This window comes from Molossus molossus, unplaced genomic scaffold (genome assembly GCF_014108415.1).
Source record: "Molossus molossus isolate mMolMol1 unplaced genomic scaffold, mMolMol1.p scaffold_m16_p_4, whole genome shotgun sequence".
In the NCBI taxonomy this organism is placed as follows: Eukaryota; Metazoa; Chordata; class Mammalia; order Chiroptera; family Molossidae; genus Molossus; species Molossus molossus.
Genome location: NW_023425377.1, coordinates 22,529,177 through 22,548,757, shown reverse-complemented (window position 1 = coordinate 22,548,757; position 19,581 = coordinate 22,529,177). Strand labels below are relative to the sequence as shown.

General features: G+C 56.3%; 2 protein-coding genes across 7 annotated transcripts in view; both read left to right on the top strand.

Annotated features, from left to right (window-relative positions):
• Nucleotides 1–12,536, top strand: part of NDST1 (N-deacetylase and N-sulfotransferase 1) — a 38,326-nt gene extending 25,790 nt beyond the window's left edge. For 2 of the 6 annotated variants that reach the window (XM_036239738.1, XM_036239737.1), the window contains exons 8-15: nucleotides 277–459; nucleotides 1,394–1,490; nucleotides 2,904–3,027; nucleotides 5,123–5,297; nucleotides 7,024–7,194; nucleotides 8,079–8,188; nucleotides 10,304–10,406; nucleotides 11,458–12,536. In XM_036239738.1, coding sequence (XP_036095631.1) covers nucleotides 277–459; nucleotides 1,394–1,490; nucleotides 2,904–3,027; nucleotides 5,123–5,297; nucleotides 7,024–7,194; nucleotides 8,079–8,188; nucleotides 10,304–10,406; nucleotides 11,458–11,577 — 1,083 coding nt within the window. In that variant the 3' untranslated portion in view covers nucleotides 11,578–12,536. Of the gene's footprint in view, nucleotides 1–276; nucleotides 460–1,393; nucleotides 1,491–2,903; nucleotides 3,028–5,122; nucleotides 5,298–7,023; nucleotides 7,195–8,078; nucleotides 8,189–8,729; nucleotides 9,772–10,303; nucleotides 10,407–11,457 lie in introns of those variants that run through there. The other 4 variants (XR_004956397.1, XM_036239741.1, XM_036239740.1 and 1 more) reach the window with 4 other exon arrangements.
• A 64-nt stretch (nucleotides 12,537–12,600) lies between these two features.
• LOC118616407 lies at nucleotides 12,601–16,602 on the top strand. The gene is made up of 2 exons (XM_036241986.1): nucleotides 12,601–15,657; nucleotides 16,202–16,602. Exon 1 carries the CDS (start codon nucleotides 12,670–12,672, stop codon nucleotides 13,615–13,617), a length of 948 nt encoding a protein of 315 aa, XP_036097879.1. The 5' UTR covers nucleotides 12,601–12,669; the 3' UTR covers nucleotides 13,618–15,657; nucleotides 16,202–16,602.
• The last annotated feature ends 2,979 nt before the right edge of the window (nucleotides 16,603–19,581 follow it).

The window sequence follows — 19,581 nt, the reverse complement described above, 5'->3', positions numbered from 1 at the left end:
GCGCCACCCCCAGCCAGGAAAATGACTGCACAGTAGGTCAGCTGTCCCATTTCAGGGCTGTCGTAGTTGGTGGTCAGATCTGCACTCACCTGGCTGTGCCCAGCCCAGGGTCACACGGTGAATTTGTTGATGGCCTGATGAACCTTGGACTGGTCATCGAGTGGCCCCTCAACCCGATGGCCCCTCAAGCTAAGCAAGACCACCTCAAGCGGAAGTGGGGTGGAGGTGGCTCAGAGGCTGACCAGCCCCTGCCTCTACCTCCCTCTCCTGGAGCAGATCAGCATCTTCATGACGCACCTGTCCAACTACGGGAATGACCGCCTGGGCCTGTACACCTTTAAGCACCTGGTGCGCTTCCTGCACTCCTGGACCAACCTCCGGCTGCAGACGCTGCCCCCTGTGCAGCTGGCCCAGAAGTACTTCCAGATCTTCTCCGAGGAGAAGGACCCGCTCTGGCAGGTGGGTGGGTGGGGGCCTGGAGGCCTTGTCCCAGGGATAGAATGCCCACTGCTCACAGGCACAGGCTCCAGGCACGGGCTCGGGGGCTCACCCTTCATACCCCCAGACTCTCGAGTGTAAACTCAGGTGCACATATGCTCATCAGCATGGCATACTCACTTGTTCTCATGCACACGTGTGTACACCTCCCACACAGACCTACAGGCATGCACACTCATACACAGCCTCTGAAAACACAGCAGTACAAAACCATAAGTGAATATGATGTAGATGGAGTATAATAGTCAGCAACTGCGCGGCCTGGCTCGACTCCGTCCTTTCTGCCCTCCTCACTCCAGCAGGCCCTGAGCCATGGGAAAGGGGACTGACGGGCAGGCGGAGGGAGACAGTTCTTGGGGAAATCTGCCCCTGGGGGCTGTGAAAAACTGGAAATAGAAGCTGGAATTAATGACAGGCTCAGAGTTCAGACCAGGGGTCCTCAAACTGGCCCCTGGTCTATTTTTGTAAGTAGAGTTTTACTGGGCCCCAGCCACACCCATTCTCGTGTACGGTCTGTGCCTGCTCTCAGTGGAGCCGAACGGTTGCGACAGAGACCAGAGAGTCTCCAAGCCTAAAGTGTTTACTAAACATTTCAAAAGATTCACTAAACTTTATAGTAAAAGTTTTGACCCCTGGTTGAGACACATCTCAGGCAGTTCAGCTCAACCAAGCACTTGTGACTTCCTGTTGTGTGCCAGACACTGGGCTGAGCATTTTGCTAGGAGTGACCAGAAGTGGCCCCTGCCTCCCAGCAGCCCAGTGCCCCGAGGTGGGATGTGACAAGGACACGTGTGGTGAGGCTGCCCGTCAGGGCCGTGAGAGCCACACATCCATGGGCAGTGGGAGTCCATTCACGGGTTCTCGGCCCCTGACATCCCTTCCACTGTTGTTTTAGGACCCCTGTGAGGACAAACGCCACAAAGACATCTGGTCCAAGGAGAAGACGTGTGACCGCTTCCCAAAACTCCTCATCATTGGCCCTCAGAAGACAGGCAGGTCTCCTCACTCTTCCCAGCCACCAACCACCTCCTGTCTCAGCCACAGAGTTCTGGGGACCTTGCCCTGGCCCACTCCCCAACAGCCTGCCCCCTCTTTCCCAGGAAGTAGGAGTGAAGTTGGGGTGAACATGAGTTGCCCGTCAGTGTGGATGTGGGCACAATGGGGAGGGTGGGCATGGGATTCTTCGGTTCGTCCTGCACCACAGCCTCAGGGTGCTCTCCCTGTGTCCTGGGAGTCTCCGAGTCTAGGCAGAGAAGCCCAGATCCGCTGCTCCGGAACTTCAAGCAGCGCCAGGCAAAACTGGTTGAGTGCAGAGAGGACTGCAATCAGTCAGTTGTGGGATCAGTAGGTCATGTCTGCAGAGGTGCGGTTGCTGTTTGCCATCCACACTCCATACGGCACAGACAGGCTCAGGGCAGTTCAGTGAATGAGTTCCTCTGACACAATTCGTTAGGAAACGGCAGGTCTTGAACCCTGGTCTTTGTGACCCCAGAACATACGCTCTTCATCACCAAAGTCTAAAGTCTTCTCTGCCGGGGCTCTCATAGCAGCGTGTTAACCATAGGCTCACAGGCAAGAAAGGAGTGCACTCTCTGGAGGAGGAGGGGTAGGTCCTGTGCTGTGGAGTAGGGCAGGGGGCTGGGTGAGGGCACCCAGAAGAGGCACTAGAGCCAGCGGTTTTAGCCCTGTAGGACATTCACATCAACGGACTGGAGGGTCTGGAGCTCCCTGTTCTCTGAGCACCTCCCGAGTGCCAGAGAGAGCAGGCCCGGAGCGGGCAGGCCCGGCGTGAACCATCCAGTTCTGGGACCGTTAGGAGACTAATGAGGTGGATGTGGGTGCAGGAGTACCGTGGTGAGAGGCTCCGAGGCCAAGGCCTCGTTCAGGAGGAGGACGCGGTGGTGGATCAGTGGTGTCCGCAGTGGGTGCAGGAGTACCGTGGTGAGAGGCTCCGAGGCCAAGGCCTCGTTCAGGAGGAGGACGCGGTGGTGGATCAGTGGTGTCCGCAGTGGGTGCAGGAGTACCGTGGTGAGAGGCTCCGAGGCCAAGGCCTCGTTCAGGAGGAGGACGCGGTGGTGGATCAGTGGTGTCCGCAGTGGGTGCAGGAGTACCGTGGTGAGAGGCTCCGAGGCCAAGGCCTCGTTCAGGAGGAGGACGCGGTGGTGGATCAGTGGTGTCCGCAGTGGGTGCAGGAGGTGGGCTCACATCCACGCCATCTGTTTGCCGTCCTGGGGTAGTGCAATTCCTTCATTGTGTGGATGTGGAAACTAGGCCCCAGAGAGGGGAAGGCACGTTCCCGGGACCTCACAGTGAATAATGGAGAGCTCGAACCAGAACCGAGAATTTCAGACTCCATCTTGTGTTGGGGCCCGGGCCCTGGTCTCAGCCTCCGTCCATCCCTGCAGGCACCACGGCCCTCTACCAGTTCCTGGGCGCGCACTCGGACCTCAGCAGCAACTACCCCAGCCCAGACACCTTTGAGGAGATCCAGTTCTTCAACGGCCACAACTATCACAAAGGCATCGACTGGTGAGTGGGCCTCTGTTCCCAGTGGGATCGGCGGGCTGTCCAGCATTGCACCTGCCCGGGAAGCTCTGTCGTGGCCACAGCAGGAAGCAGCTGGCGCTTGCTCACACGCAGCTAAAGTCCTGTAAACAGGGACAGCGCGGCGACCCTGGCGTCGGCAGGAGCCTTGTCACAGATGGGACACTCGATGAGGCTCTGCATTATCACTCGGGGTTGGAGGTTGCTGGAGGTCAGAGTTCAGCCCCTCCCTTGCTTGCACAGAAACTCCCAAGTCCCAGAGGAGGACAGGGACTGTCCAAAGTCCCAAGAGCTGGAGACACAACAGGGGCTAAAGTCCAAGTGTTCTGATCCCAGAGCTGGCCTTTCCCGCTGTGTTTGGCTGACCACGGAGCTGACGTGTTCTTGTGGGTCCTGCAGAGGCCACTCGCTAGCCTTCAGACAGTCGCCCGGGGAGGTGGCCGAACCGGTCACCAGGGGCGATATTGGGGTGTAGGGGCGATGTGGGGTGCTTTCATGTTCTGGTTTTCCAATTTGCATCTTTCTCTACTGATTGTCTTTTCTTACCTCATATATGTGTTACTCTTGTTTATTATGTTTATGTCAGTGGTTTACCTGGGTAGAGAAATGATGGCAATTCTTCTGGGTCTATTTTTTGGGGGGAGTATTTTTCTGTGTGTATTTCTTTCTTTCTTTATCTTCACCCAAGGACATCTTTGCATTTATCTTCAGATAGAGCGGGAGGGAGAGAGGGAGGAAGAGAGAGAGAAACATCGGCATGAGAGAGACACATCGAGTGATTGCCACCCACACAACCCCAACCAGGGCTCGGGACAAACTACAACCAAGGTATGTGCCCTTAGCGGGAACTGAACCCGGGCCTCTCTGGTCCGCGGGCTGACACTCTAACCACTGAGCCAAACTGGCCAGGGCTCTGTGTGTATTTCTGATTTGATTCCCAGTCAGGCACATGTGGGTTGCAGGCTCAATCCCTAGTTGGGGTGTGTGTGGGAGGCAGCTGATCTATTTCTCTCTCTCTTTCTCTAAAAAAAAAAAATCAATAAAAACATATCTTAAACAAATGAAAGTAAAAGAAAAACAAATAAAACCTACTGAGGCCCGAAGTATTATGGGAAGTCAGCGATGTCAAACTGCAGAGAGGCACATGCAATGACACTGCAGTTAGCACCTTCAGCGGGCGAGCAGCACCCCGTTAGCAAATATATCAATATGTATGTGAATATTTATACCAAGTAAGATTAATAAGTCAGGTTTTACTGCCAAGTGGCTTTGCTACAAACATAAGGGGAAGCTTCTGTTTTCAGAGCTTTCTCGGTTTAGATATTACAAGGGATGGTGGACAGAAAGATGCATTTTACGAAGAAAATTCAGAACGGGGAGAAAGCAATTCCTCAGTGCCATTCCCAAGATTTTGATTTTGTAGATCTTGTAGGGTGGGTACAGGAACCTCACAAGCTCCTAGGTGGTTCTGATGAAGGAATCCCTCGGACCACCCTGGAGAACCCCTGCCTCACAGGTTACAGTAGGGATCCTACTCCTTAACTAGGGTGGGCCTCATGGGCTTTTGTTCCCACGAACCTCTGAAAATGCACCTCTATTTTGCATGAGTAGGTGCCGAAGGGGGCAGTCTGGAGTGTTCATTTAGTTTTCGGAGGGGTCGTTAACCTAGAGATGGTCCTAAAGGACTGGTGTGGACAGTCACTCCGGTGGGATACGGGAGGTTCGTCTGCAAAGGTGCTCAGGCGCTCCGAGTTTCAGCTCGCCCCCTAGTGGCAGTGAGAGTTAGGGCCCTGTCAGCTTTGCTCTGGGAGCATCCTTTCAGGATGGAGACCCAGCCTCTTCCCATATCACACCCTAAGTCTTCAGATCGCCTCACCCTAAGGATTTCCAAAGAGCGAGGCTGCCAGGAGGCCGTTCCTCTTGAATCCCCGCCAGAAGCTAGTCCCTGCTTGGCTGTGAGCCATGCACTCTGCTCGCTTTTGGAAGTTCACCCCCAGCGACCCTCACCCCCCGTGCTGCCTTCCTCAGGGCCCTTCCTCATGAGTCCTGACTGTGAGCCTCTGTTCTGGGCGTCCTGCAGGTACATGGAGTTCTTCCCCATCCCCTCCAACACCACCTCCGACTTCTACTTTGAGAAAAGCGCCAACTACTTTGATTCAGAAGTGGCGCCCCGACGGGCAGCCGCCCTGTTGCCCAAAGCCAAGGTCCTGACCATCCTCATCAACCCAGCAGACCGGGCCTATTCCTGGTACCAGGTGAGCAGGGCTGGGGCCCTGGGTGGGGGCACAGGACTCTGTCTGCTGCTCGCTACCCATTCATTCAACAGATATTTGCTAGTCATCTACTGTATGCCCTAGCTAGGCTCCTGGGATGTTTCTCCTTTGATCTGGTGAACAGTGATCTGGGCTGATACTAACTGGTCCCTCTCTGGACGCTGGGTGGGGGGAGGGGCGGGAATTCAGAGAAGGACGAGATGTAGGACCTGCCATTCTCAGTGGAGGATGCGAACGCCTGATCAGGTAAGGAAGTCACCTGGACTGCATCCATGCCAGAGAGAGCATGACTCTTCGTCCTTGACTGTGTAAGAACTAGAACTTTCTGTTATGTCAACAACCTGACTTGATTTCTTCTGAGCACCTTTCCACCGGGCTTATAGGAGAGCTTAGGCTCGGGCCTTTTCAGGGGTGTCCTCCCTGGCCTGCCATGTGCTAGTGTCTTGGGGTGCCTGGCTTACCAGGCCACTTTAGGCAGCTCCCTGTCACCCTCTGAGCCGCCCACCTGGGAGCTTTAGGTGGCTGTCTCCTCTCTGTGGCCTCCCTGTGTCCACAGTACTGGCAGGGGCCCAGCTACAGACCCCCTTTGCCCTCTGCTCCCACAGACCTCTCCCCTTCCTCTGAGCTGGGTGCGATCCTCACTGGGAGTAAGGGGACCAGTGAGGGGCCCCCTGGTCGGCAGGTCCCTGATCTCTGGACCGTGGAATTCTGCAGGTTCCCACGGCCCATAGCATTATTTCAGGTGGTTCAGACTTGGCATTTCTCCCTTTCCAGTTCTTTCCCAATCCTCTGTCTCATCTCCTCGGGCAGTCGTAGCAGAATATCATAGACAGTGTGGGTGGCTTAAACAGCAGACATTTGTTTCTCGTAGTTTTGGAGGCTAGATGTCCAAGATCCAGGTGCCACCAGTGCAGTTCCTGCGAGTGTTGTTCCTGCCTGCAGACACCCGCGTCTTTCTGGTCCTCACGTGGCAGAGAGAGCAGAGGGCTCCATCGCCAGGGCCCCACCCTCTTGACCCCATCTCAACCTCAGTACCTCCCAAAGGTCCCATCTTACATAGTATCACACTGGGGTTAGGGCTGCAACATATAAACCGGGGAGGGGGACAAACGCTCAGTCTGTGACACCTTCTGATTTCTATAAGGAGATGTTAATTTGGCATAAGTGGCACTGAAGTCCTTCTGACACTGCGCAGCTGTGTCCTCCACAGAGAGCGTGCGCTTCGGGCCAGGGCCTGGGCAGATGTTTGTGTCTGGCTGGCGTTTGAGAACACTGCATGTTTTCATTGTATTCATGGACCTTCTGTATGCGACAACTGTTCTGGCTTTCTGTTGTGGGGGCTGGTGGTTGCATTTGGAAATAACTGTATGTGGATGAGAAAGATGAGTCAACGTAGAGAAAAGTATGTTGACGCTGGCGCCCACAGGTGGTTTGTGGGTATTGCAGAAATTACAGAGATGGCGTCGGATTGTCAGCGTTTGGAAAGTCTGATCTAGTCCAGCTCATGTCTTGTAAAGTGAAGAAACTAGGGCTCGGAGGAGCCGGTGACTCCCCAGAGGCCAGATGACGATGTAAAACAGGCCGGGCTTGAACCCGGGCTCCTGGTTTCAGCCCAGGGTCTTCTGGCCACTGCGTGGCTGCTCTCCCACCAAAGCTTCTTCCTTTGTGCCTTCCAAGTGACATGCCAACCCTCCCCCCTTGCCCGCAGCACCAGCGAGCCCACGACGACCCCGTGGCCCTGAAGTACACCTTCCACGAGGTGATCACAGCTGGGCCCGATGCGTCCTTGAAGCTGCGTGCCCTCCAGAACCGCTGCCTGGTCCCCGGCTGGTACGCCACCCACATTGAGCGCTGGCTCAGCGCCTTTCACACCAACCAGGTAGCCGCCTGTCCCTCACTCGTGGGAGGGCAATCACAGTGCCGGCTCGCTGCATTAGCAGAGCTCAGAACCGCTCACCATCACGGGCCGGATATGCCACCCCTGGCGTGTTAGACCTTTGGGGTCTTCTAAGGTTTCAGTCCTATTTATCCCAAAGGTGATGTGAGAGAATTCCCCAAGTCCTTGTCCCTTCACAACAGGGTCTGTATCCCTGAGGGGACCCTGGAATAGGTCCCTGGTTCGGGGATCGGAGGTGTGGTGATGGAGGGAGAACCTGGTTGGAGAGGTAGCGGGCCAGATTGCATGTGTGTTTTAGGAAAACTTGGAGGACCTCGGCATGAGAGTGACATGTGGGCCAGAGGCTTGGGGAGGGGAGGAGAGGGATGTTGTAGAGATGGGGGATGGGGTGGGTTAATGTCTAGGGAATGATGGCATCAGTCTAGGGAAGCTGCAGAGACCAGGGAGTTAGGCTGTGGAGGACTGAGCTTCGGGGACACCTGCCATTCAGAGATGGAGAAGGAAACATTTTCCAGAGTGCGGGGACCCCAGTTTGTAACCATGACTGCTGACCCAGAAAATGGGGCCTGTCTGCCACTGGAGTGAAAACAGGTTCGGATCAGCCCTGGCCGGTCTGGCTCAGTGGTAGGAGTGTCGGCCTGCGGACTGAGGGGTCTCGGGCACGTACCTGGGTTGCAGGTTTGATCCCTGGCCCCGGTGGGCAGTTGTGCGGCAGGCAACCAATAGGTGTGTGTCTCTCACATCGATACTTCTCTGTCTCTTCCTCTCTCCCCTCACTCTGTCTAGAAAGCAATAGAAAAATATTCTTGGGTGAGGATTTAAAAAAAGAGGTTCAGATCACACTTCTCCCTTTTCTGTTTTCCCAGATTCTGGTCTTGGATGGCAAACTGCTGCGAACAGAACCTGCCAAAGTGATGGACACAGTGCAGAAGTTCCTCGGGGTGACCAACACCATGGACTACCACAAAACCTTGGCGTGAGTGTTGCCTTGGCCTTCAAGTGGGGGGATTTCCTGAGCAGGCACCCGCGCCAAAAAGCAGAGGGTTGAGTGATTACGGGAGAGACACGGGTCAGTTGGCACCACCCAGTGTGAGAAAGTATGTGTGTCCTTGATGGCAGTTTGGCAGCAAAGCTAATATGAATATGACTTGAGTCATATTTATAAAGATATTGACGCAAGAAAAAGGGAGGTGACTAATCTGTGTTGTACTATGGTTGGCCTCACTTCTGGGGTGTTCTTTTTAGTTTGGGCTGAACATTTCCAGAGTGTTTTATCTAAATAAGTTAGACCAGCAGTGAGCAGCCCCAGTTCCCACAAGGGTTTCTTAGTACAGTCGTCCCTCGCCACCTCGTGCCTCCACGTTCGCGGCTTCACTCTGTCGCGGTTTTTTCAAATATATTCATTAAAAAGTTGATCGAGACAGTGAAAATGATACAGCATGCACTCGGTTGTCTGAGTCAATTATACACCCCTGATTTACAATTAAAATTAAAATTACTGTACGTATGGACTGTAGGCCTATGTGTTCGAGCAGCCTGGGGATCCTTCAACGCCAGGTGCAACCGCTGGAGTCTGGAACGGATTAACCGCGATACACGAGGGACGAATGTATTAGATTATGACTTAAACATAATTTCAGGAAAAGGAAACTACAAATACTGTCGATGGCTGATCATCTCAGTATTCAGAACCCAGTGCAAGTGCACTGATGGTGCCCCCCAGATGCTGTCTCCCAGGCTGTCACGCAAGTGACGTCCTCAGCCTGGGAGGGGCTCAAGAAAAGGAGGAACCAATCCACCCTACCCAGCCATCTTCTTAGGAAGTCTCGCAGCAAGAATGCCCCCTGCTCCCTGTCTTGGAAGTCGAAGGTGGGGAAGGGAAGCCAGCCCTTCACTTGGATGCAGAAAGCGGCAGCAGCCAAGGGTGTGGGCTGCGACACCAGCGATGCCTGGGTTGGGACCCGAGATCCATGACTTCTTTAGCTGTGTGACCTTGAAAAAATGTCGTAGCTCCTTCAAGCCTCACTTCCCTCATCTGAAAGTTGGGGATAAAGGTGATAACTCATGCCTTCCGAGGGCCACTGTGTGGATGAAGCTCGCACGCAGAGCTCAGCTCGCTGCCTGGCGTGTAGTGATGCTGGATAAATGTGGCCGCCGCCCTCGTCGTCACCACCCTGTCTGTGCCCACCCCATGGCCTTTCAGAAATCCCTGTTTCCTCCACCTGCCAAATGTGAGTTGTTTCCCTGCGTTCTCACGCTCACGAGTCTGCGGGCGGTTCCTGACCTGGGGCTGAACTCTGGTGCCAGTGCCCCCCCACGACAGCTTCAGGGCGCATCTCCCAGAAATGCCCTCGAAGGCCCAGCGTGACCAGGTCCCAAAGGCAGCCTTGTGCTGTCATTTCTGAAGTGTACTCCAAAAAAACAACTTTCCAGTTATGGACTCGCTTAAATACAACTGCAGATATTGCATTTTTTCATAAAAATACAATTTATTAAAAAGAAACAGCCCTGGCCAGTTTGGTTCAGCAGTTGAGCATCAGCCTGTGGACCAGAGAGTCCCGGGTTTGGTTCTCACTAGGGGCATGTACCACCAAAAAAATAAATAAATAAATAAAAAACAGAAGTCTCTCCCTAACCACCACCCCCACCCCCCCCCCGATTCTCAGGTGGAAAGCATTGCTCACCCCTGGGCTGGAGAGTGCTCAGGAGAGGCTCCGGGAGTCGTGAAGGCTGGAGAGCCTAGGTTGTGCATTGCTTCGGGGACGGGGCTGCCAGCCAGGAGAGGCTCCAGGAGTCGTGAAGGCTGGAGAGCCTAGGTTGTGCATTGCTTCGGGGACGGGGCTGCCAGCCAGGAGAGGCTCCGGGAGTCGTGAAGGCAGGAGAGCCTAGGTTGTGCATTGCTTTGGGGACGGGGCTGCCAGGAGAGGAGCTCAGAGCACGTGAGCCGGCGTCTGCTGGCAACAGAATGCGCACAGGGGGTGGCTTCCACCGGCTCCTGGGCTCTGCCACTCCTGGGGCCTGGGCCTTGCCTTCCAGTGGAAGGAGGTGGGCCAGGCCAGCTCCCACCCACAGGCTTTCCCCACCTCCACAGGTTTGATCCAAAGAAAGGATTTTGGTGCCAACTGCTCGAAGGAGGAAAAACCAAGTGTTTGGGCAAAAGCAAGGGCCGGAAATACCCAGAGATGGACTTGGATGTAAGTGTGGACACACTGCCCGCAGCAGCTGGATAGTGGGCGGGAGGGAGCCTTCTCTCTCCTCTACCCTATGCCGAACACGTGAATGGCCTCAGCACTTTCTTGTTAATCCTCACCGGAGGATGTTTTTCCCATTGATTTTTAGAGAGATTGGAAGGAGGGGGAGAGAGAGAGAGAGACAGAGAGAAATATAGATGTGAGAGAGACACATCATTGGCTACCTCCTGCACATGCCCTGACCAGGGCAGGGGATTGAACCTGCAACCCAGGTATATGCCCTTGACCGGGAATCGAGCCTGTGACCCTTCAGTGCAAGAGCTGATGCTCTAACCACTTAGCAACACCAGCCAGGGTGCCTCGACACTTTTTGGACAGTGTTCTTTTTTTCTTTTTTTTCTGGACAGTGTTCTTGAGAGGAGGAAATGTGGGTTGGGTTGTGGGTCAGGGTTGATTTTTAGTCAAAGGTGTATTTGTTACCTTCTACTGAGGGCTGAATGGTCCGGGGCCTTGAGGATGAATCAGACAGGTTCTTTCCCTCCAAGGAACTCCTAGTCGAGGGGAATGCGTCACACTCCAGTGGGTGGCAGAGGCAGGAAGTGCCCCGTGCAGGAGGAGAGGTCCGCACAGGTGCTGGGAATTCCGAACAGGAGGGGTCGAAGCTTTCCTGGGGGGCTCTGCAGTTGGGCCCGGAAGGGTGGGGCACGCCTGGACCTGTGGCGGGGAGGCCGAGGCGTTCCTGTGGGAGATGGGCGGGTACAGAGGGCACAGGGGAAGGTCACACACTGTGACTCGGTACGTTTGCCTTTTCCTGTTCGCCCCGGTTTTGATGCATGCTCTCTTTTTTCTCTGTCACGAGAATTTTGACCTTGTATGCTATATTTTGGTACTCCTGCGATGTAGGGGTTTTCTTTTGGAGGCCACCACTTTGGGGAAGACTGAATGAATGAATGATAGGCTGTGGGAATGTGCCAGCAGAAAGGTGGTTTGAAAGAGGAGGGGTCGCTCGTGAGTCCGCACATCCCCCAGACCTGAGCTTCCCTTCCTGTTACAGTCCCGCGCCTTCCTGAAGGACTATTACCGGGACCACAACATCGAGCTCTCCAAGCTGCTGTACAAGATGGGCCAGACGTTGCCCACCTGGCTGCGGGAGGACCTCCAGAACACCAGGTAGCTGTGGCCGCCACAGCCAGACTGCACGTTTGTGACGGCAGGGACGCCCGCCGCACGCTGAGCCAGACTGACCTGCAGGATGGGAGCTGGGCCCGGGCTGGCCAAGCCCTTCCGAGCAATACTCTGCTGAGGCCCGGGCAGGTCCACAGCACCTCGGAGCATCCAGCGCGGGGGCTGTGGCCTCTAGGACCTCCTAGCACCAGAGGTGCATCCTGTTCACACCTTTCATGGGAGGCCGCTTCCTGGTAGGAGGGGGTTCATGAGACTCGTTCTGTCCCTCACTGTTCTACCGGCCGCGCCCTCTCCTTCGTCCCGTCTCGCCCTGCCCCAGCGGGATCCCCTCGCGTTCGCTGCCATCTTTCCCTGTCCTCCAAGACAGTAAGGGAGAAGAGCCCAGCTGGGCCCTTTGCCAAACCAGGGAGAGAGACTGGACGTTTCCCTGACCGTTTCGAGCCAGGCCCTTCCAAGGGGTCAGCTGGGTACCCAGAGTCGGTCGCGAGGCGGATGTGACCTGCCACACATGCTGGTTCATACTCCACATCTCACCTCCCTTTTCGGGGGAAGAATCGCTGATTCCCACAGTGTCCGCCCGTCCTCAAGGCCTCCTGCAGGCCCTGGGCACTGCCACGCCATTGGACCCGAGGCCCAGGCCTCCCCCCGGCCGGCCGCCTGGGACGTGACACGTGTGGTGTTCCCTGTGGTAAGAGAGGCGGTCAGGAGTCTGCAGTGCACATGCCCAGTGCACACACGTCGTCCCCACGCCCGCCCGCCCGCCGTGGCCCCGGCCAGCGCTGGCCGATCTGGGGAGACAGCCACCCACGGCTTCGCCCCAGCAACCTGTGGCCGAGGGTTCCTAGAGGCCCCCCTAACCTCCTCAATACTAAGAAGCTAAAGTATTTTAATATTTTGTTTTTTTCTTGGTGCCAGAGTTTATACTTTGGGTGCTGGGGTCGCACTGTGTTATATATATACATATATATATATAATTTGTATATATATATTATATTTTTTTGGTTGGGTTTGTTTTTAATTCAGTCATACAAAGTGGTGGCAAGCCCCAGTCCCAAAGGCTGTTCTATGTCCGAGCACGAACATGACATGGAAGGGAGGGTGGGCATGTCTTCCTGTGGCCGGGCCTCGGGGAGATGGCGTGGAGGTGCCCTGGAGAGCTGTCCCCCCTGTCAGTGCCGTGGCTGTGGGCTGCCCTGGAGAGCTGTCCCCCCTGTCAAGGCCGTGGCTGTGGGCTGTCCTGGAGAGCTGTCCCCTGTCGGTGCCGTGGCTGTGGGCTGCCCTGGAGAGCTGTCCTCTGTCGGTGCCGTGGCTGTGGGCTGCCCTGGAGAGCTGTCCTCTGTCGGTGCCGTGGCTGTGGGCTGCCCTGGAGAGCTGTCCCCCCTGTCAGTGCCGTGGCTGTGGGCTGTCCTGGAGAGCTGTCCCTTGTGAGTGCCGTGGCTGTGGGCTGCCCTGGAGAGCTGTCCCCTGTCAGTGCCGTGGCTGTGGGCTGCCCTGGAGAGCTGTCCCCTGTCGGTGCCGTGGCTGTGGGCTGCCCTGGAGAGCTGTCCCCTGTCGGTGCCGTGGCTGTGGGCTGCCCTGGAGAGCTGTCCCCTGTCGGTGCCGTGGCTGTGGGCTGTCCTGGAGAGCTGTCCCCTGTCGGTGCCGTGGCTGTGGGCTGCCCTGGAGAGCTGTCCCCTGTCGGTGCCGTGGCTGTGGGCTGTCCTGGAGAGCTGTCCCCTGTCGGTGCCGTGGCTGTGGGCTGCCCTGGAGAGCTGTCCCCTGTGAGTGCCGTGGCTGTGGGCTGCCCTGGAGAGCTGTCCCCCCTGTCAGTGCCGTGGCTGTGGGCTGTCCTGGAGAGCTGTCCCTTGTGAGTGCCGTGGCTGTGGGCTGCCCTGGAGAGCTGTCCCCTGTCAGTGCCGTGGCTGTGGGCTGCCCTGGAGAGCTGTCCCCTGTCAGTGCCGTGGCTGTGGGCTGCTCCGGTGAGCGAGGTGCTGAGCCACACGGGGAGGACCTGCTCCCTCCAGGAATCGGGCCTCGTGAAGTGCAGTGACCTGGGGGATCGTGGCCAAAGGAAACAGCTGGGCTGGGGTGGGCATCCTGGGCCGAAGGCTGGCCTGCCCCCTCCCTCACATGGTGCTAGGTGGGGAGCTGTCCTGGGAGCTGGGAGGCCCACGGGGACCCACAGAGCTGTCTCCAGGTCGGCTCCTACCCTCCTTTAACAATGTGAAGTGACTGAACTGGGGTGCTCTCCCCACCCCTCCCACTGCCAGTTCAGCTTCGAACTGACACCCAAGAAGTCCTTTCTGGGAGCTTGTCTTGTTCAGAAGCCTCTGCGTTGAGGTTGGAAGGGCCCTCTGGGTGTGGGAACAACAGGAGGCGGCCCCTGGTCACGGCATAGCTGCTGGGAACGGCTGAGAACTCGTCTGCAGCTCCTGCGGGGTCCAGAGCTCTCCCTCCACGCCACACTGCCTCTGAGCCCTCAGTCGCCCGTGGTCACTCCAGGACACGGGGACAGACCACTCCCTCCAGCCAGGGTGCCTTCGAGCCTTCTGTCCATTCACACCTGTCTCGCTCTCCTCACCTCGAAAGACCTTCGCCGACTGGGGCCGGGTCTGTCTTAGCGCTGAACCAGTTCCCTTTCCCCAAGTTCCCCACGGGATGGAGAAGGCTGGGCACTGAGCGGGACCAGCTGCGTGTCTTCCTGGTCTACCCAGAGAAGCGTCCCCATCTAGCTTCTCGGCCTTGCCAGCCCAAGGGTGAGGAGCGGGGCGTCTCGGGTCAGGGCGGCATGCCCGCATGTACGCACGGAGACGTGGCCGTGCCCTGGAGCCAGGCTCCCTGCTGGGCGGCGACTTCCCTAGTGCCAAGTCCCAGGCCTCACTTTCCATCTGTCAGCGAGGGGCTCGGGCTCCACGACCCGCGAGGACCTCACGGTGCCCACTTCCTGACGTCTACCCTCTGGGCCGGCACCGGCTCCCGTCCCTCGAGCTCTGAGGGCCCGCTGGGCCGGCCGAGGAGGCAGCAGGCCTTGGGGGGCCCTGTGGGAGCGGAGGAGACCCTGGGGGCGGCCCTTCTAGGAGGCGGGGACTCGACCTGCCACTTGGTGTGAGTCTGGTCACTGCTGTTACTTCCTTTCCCACTGGTGACTTCTCAAGGGCCCACTGCCAGGACCTGCAGGTACCCCAGAGCCAGAGAGACAGGTCCCCCAGGGCCCTCGGCTAGTGAGCTCCCAGGTCCCCATCACGGGCAGAGAGCCGGAGGTCAGTGGGCACAGCAGCACCAACTTACTTAATGCTCACTTATTCGCTGTAAGCGTTTGGCCAAAAAGAGAGAGAGAGAGAGAGAGAAATAGCTGAAACCGTGTAGTTGGCTTCACCATCCATTCTGCCGACCCCACCACGAGCCCTCCCCACCAGGTGGGCGCTGGTGGGTGGCCAGCTAATGCCTGTCACTCGTGATCCTCGAGCCACCCACAGGGCAGGCGCCTTGTGATGGGTGGAGGAGCCTGAGGTTGGAGGATGGGCCCTCTCCCAGCCCGAGTGGGAGCAGCCAGTGCCCGGGCCCAGGCGAGGGGCGGCGGGCGGCGGGCGGCGGCTGACTGCGGGCTGACGCGCAGAGCACGGAGCTCACCCCACGGGTTTGTTAACCCGCCGTCCAGGTTTGAAATGAACGTTTCGGCACATTTTTGTCTCTCTACATGGAACGTTTTCTGAACTACGTAAAAGTCAGCATCACGAGACGTCACCCCAGAGTGCTGCCGGCTGTACCTGAGCAGCCGCGGCCTCCTGTGCAGCGGCCCAGAGTCACCCGGCGTTGCTCACTCTGCTCTCCAGCCGCTTCCCCGCCCCAGAAACGTGCCCTGGTTCGGGAATTTGGCTCCAACCAAGGGGCGCACATTGCATTTTATAACTGTGTTTTTAAACCTCGTTGAACATTGAACAGTCCTCCTCCTGCTCACTTTGATTTTTGAAGCGACACCCTTTCTGAGGCCAGCAGGCCTGCCGTCCTTGGAGGGCCCCGGCTCCCAGCATCTGCCTGAAGGTTTCCTCCCACAAGCGCCTCTAGCCCGTGTTGTCGAGAACACTGCAGGGTATGTGGGTTTTGCCTTTGTGCTGACTTGACAACTTCCCTCCAGCCTCAGGTGCCTCTGTTCCCTCAGCTGTACCACGCCCCACACCAGCAGGGGCTGCGGGCGCTCCAGGGGCTCAGGGAGGCGGGGAGGTGGCCTCGAGGCTGGGCCTGGGAGGAAGGCCTGGGGGCCCTCTAGGGGGAGGCGGCTGCGTGCACAGGGGCCCCACCAAGCCGCGCTGGGCCTCTTGGAAGTGAGAGGTGTCTGGCTCAGAAGAGCCTGTACTGCCCCCTTGATCCTGGTGATGGACCATGGGGCACCGAACAGTGTCTGTCTCCCTGTCCCTCTCTCTCTTTCTCTGTTGTGGTCTCTGGGCCTTCCCTCCCTGGAGGCCCATGGTCTGTGTGCACTGGAGTAGAGCCAGGCCCTGGGATGTACCCGGGGAAGTCTAGCTAGGAAACCACCTCCTCCGTGTCGCGGTGTGAGGAGCGCTTGGGTGGAGGCTGGAGATGGGAAATGTCCCAACTGGGTACGTGCAGTGAGTGCGCCACAGTTTCCCTCCTAGGCCTCGATGTCTCCATTTACAGAACGAGCAGGTGGAGACACAGCAGGGGTTCACGTCAGGACGAGAAGTGGGTCTGCTCTAGCTAAAGAGAGGATGGGGCCGCCCCCCACGCCCGCCCTGGGTGCTGGGTTAGCCGTCCCTGGGCTGACTGCTTAGCTACTGCAGGTATTTTCAGCTCCCTCGAGGGGTGGGCATGGGTTTTGTGTGGGGTCACTGTCAAGGGCTTGGGGGAGACTCTGGCTGTGTTTTATCCTAGTAAGTTCATCCCTCTCTTCTTCCTCTCTGCGGCCCTTGGGAGTGAGGGAGGAGAGGGTTTTCTATGACCGCTAGCTTTTATTATCAGCAAGAAGGCTCCTTTTGTAATTTGTGCATGAAATTCATGTCATTTCCTGGGGAGAGGAGAGGGCTGATGAGAGGGTGGGGGGCACACTGGGGGAGCAGGCCGTGGTTTCCTTCCTAGTGGGGGTGGGGAGAGGTGTGGAGAGGGGGTGCCGTAACCAGCTCACCTGATCAGAGCTCTCAAACCAGCCGTTTTGGGTTGTGTTAAAAGCGGGAACCTTCCTCCATTAATGTACAATCTCGAACTAACTGCTAATAAAGTGGGGTTCCGTTTGCACTTGTTGGTTGTGTCTGTCTGTCTGACCTTTTTACAAGGCCCGCAGAGAGGACGGTGGAGACACAGATGTTTGCATGGACAGCTACTCTGCCTCCCCCAACACACACACACACACACACACACACACACACACACACACAGTGACTCGGTCAAAGCAAAGGTCATTTCCACTGGTTGTAACCTGAAGCCTTTCCAGATAACAGAAGCCTGTCAGGGCAGCCAGCCAGGTGGGGTGTCTCAGGTGACCAGGTGACAGGGAGCCTTCAGACCTGCGAGATGGCTGACAAGTGGTGGGATGGGATTGAGCTTTGCCCTGGGGGTGAGGCTGCATCTAGAACCAGTTCCACGAACGTGGCTGTGACTGGGGACAGGTCACTTTTACCTTTCGATCCTCAGTTTCCCTCATCTTACAGGGGTTTGGAGGGGATTGGACTTCGTGGCTCTCCCTGGAGAATTTGCGTAATACCAGATTCCCACCACCCACTTCCAGAGATTCCTCTCCGGCGGATGTGGGGTGGGGCCCAGACCTGCACTTTAACAAGCTCTCCGGCAGACTGGGGCACTCCGCCTTGGGAACCCTGGCTTGGGTCAGTGGTTCCCTGCAGGCCCTAATGAACTCTCAGGCGCTCTGTCCAAGGGAAAAAACCTTGGATAAAGCAAATGACTTTCTAGCCCTCCCAGCCTGATTGAGGTTTGCTGGGGAGGGGCCCTGGCCAGCTGTCTGCAATGCCAGTGTCTGGACCTATTCCCTCAGAATCCCCTACAAGTCTTTAAAAATGAACATTCTTGGCTCCCCTAGATCCACCCAGTCGGAACCTATGGACTGGGACCCAGCACTGTGCATTGCTGGTGTGAGCCAGAGAAGGTCACAGACGTAGACTGCTGCTGCAGGGCATGCTGGGACCCAGCTGGGCACACACCAAAACGCCTGCCCCAGTGGCATGGGGGCCACACTTGCAGAGACTGCTTTGGGGTTTGTCACCTGGGAGCTGGGCTTGGGTCACGTGGCATCCCCAGCAAGAACATGGCCGGAGGATGCTCCAATGGAAACAGACCCAGAAGGTGTGATCCAGAGGGGATACTTGTGCCAGGTAAGGGGTTGGGCCACAGCAGACATTTTTGACTTTTAAATCAGCAAAGATTGTTTTTAAAAGATAAACTTGCCCGGCTGGTGTGGCTCAGTGGTTGAGCATCGACCCATGCACCAAGAGGTCACTGGTTCAACTCCTGGTCAAGGCACGTGCCAGGTTGTGGGCCCAATCCCCAGTGGGGGGCACGTAGGAGGCGGCCAGTCAGTGTTCTCTCTCACTGATATTTCCATCTCTCTCTCCCTCTCCCTCTCCCTCTCTCTCTAAAATCAATAAAGAATAAATTTAAAAAATAAAATAAACGTAATTGGAAATACGCTAAAGGCAGGTGTTCTAGTTGGAGTGGGGGTGAGGGTCTGGATTCTCATCAGCTCCACCCCTTCCTACCTGTCCCCCATTCTATCTGGAACCCTAAGATTCCTTGAAACACATTGTGAAAGGCCAGTCTGACTGCTCTCAGAGGTCCCAAGAGTCCTGCAAATCTAATAGGTTGAGTGAACAAACACATCTGACCCTCCTCACCCCATCCAGTGAAGGGTCCCCTCTGGGAATCCGGTACCCAAGGAGCAGTCCCGGCTCTGGAGGTGGGCATTGTCCCCAGAGGAGCCCTGGGCAGTGTGTGTCTCATCGTAGCAACGCACTGGGAACAACCTTAATGCCCATCCGTGGGGGATCAGCTAAAGAGCCTCATCACATGCTGAATGAAACATGACAATGCAGTTGAAAACACTTAGTCCTGCCCGGGACATTTCTACCAGGCTGACCTATTAAAGTGTGACCATTTGTGGAAAGAGCATGCTCCATAGTATGTATTTTTTCTGGGAGTATAGATATATATTTCTCACACCAAACTGGTGACAGGAGTGGGAGAGGACAGGGATGAAGGGTTTTCCCAGGGACTTAAGCTTTGGCTGAAACATTAAAATAATAATAATAATAATAATAATGTATTCATCTGTAAAACAAAAATGTTCTAGTAAAAATAACTAGGAATGGGTGAGTCAGAAAGGAGGGGGCTCCAGGCAGCTAGACTACTGAGAGATGATGTCATGAAGGTAGTGACACCAGCCCTTGGGCCCCCATCAGAGTTCAGGGCCTGAGGAGGCCCAGGGCAGATTGTGTCTTGCTGAGGTTTCCCTGAGCTAAGGACCCTGACTTGCTGTGTGACTGCGGGCAAGTCTCCGCACCTCTCTGGCCCTCGGAGCTCAGCTTCCACATGCTCCCGGGGGGCGGGGGGCGGGGGGCGGGGGGCTCAGAGTTAACATCATCAGTATCGGGACAAAACAACATTGCATGAGAAGGACACGGCCTGTACTGTTCCTGTCGAAACGTAACGTCGGTCTAGACCAGAGGAAACAACAGACATCATGGTGAGGGGCATTTTGCAAAATAACTGGTCTGACCTCCAAAAATGTCAGGGTCGTGAAAGATAAAGAAAAGCTGAGAAATGGCTCAAGGTTAAAGGGACCTGGCAATCAAATGTCACATGTGACCCTGGAGGGGTCCAGGACTGGGAAATGATTAGCTATAAAGGACACCTTAGGGTCAACAGGCAAAATGTGAATATACACTGTGTGGGTGGGATGACAGTATTGCATCGATGTTAAATTTCCTGATGTTGATTATTGTACTGTTACGTAAGAGTAGATCGCTGTTCTTATAAAGTACACGCTGAA

Bases quoted from the DNA above. Each gene is read 5' to 3' on its own strand.
- LOC118616407 (XM_036241986.1), top strand. From the start codon at position 12,670: ATGACATGGAAGGGAGGGTGGGCATGTCTTCCTGTGGCCGGGCCTCGG.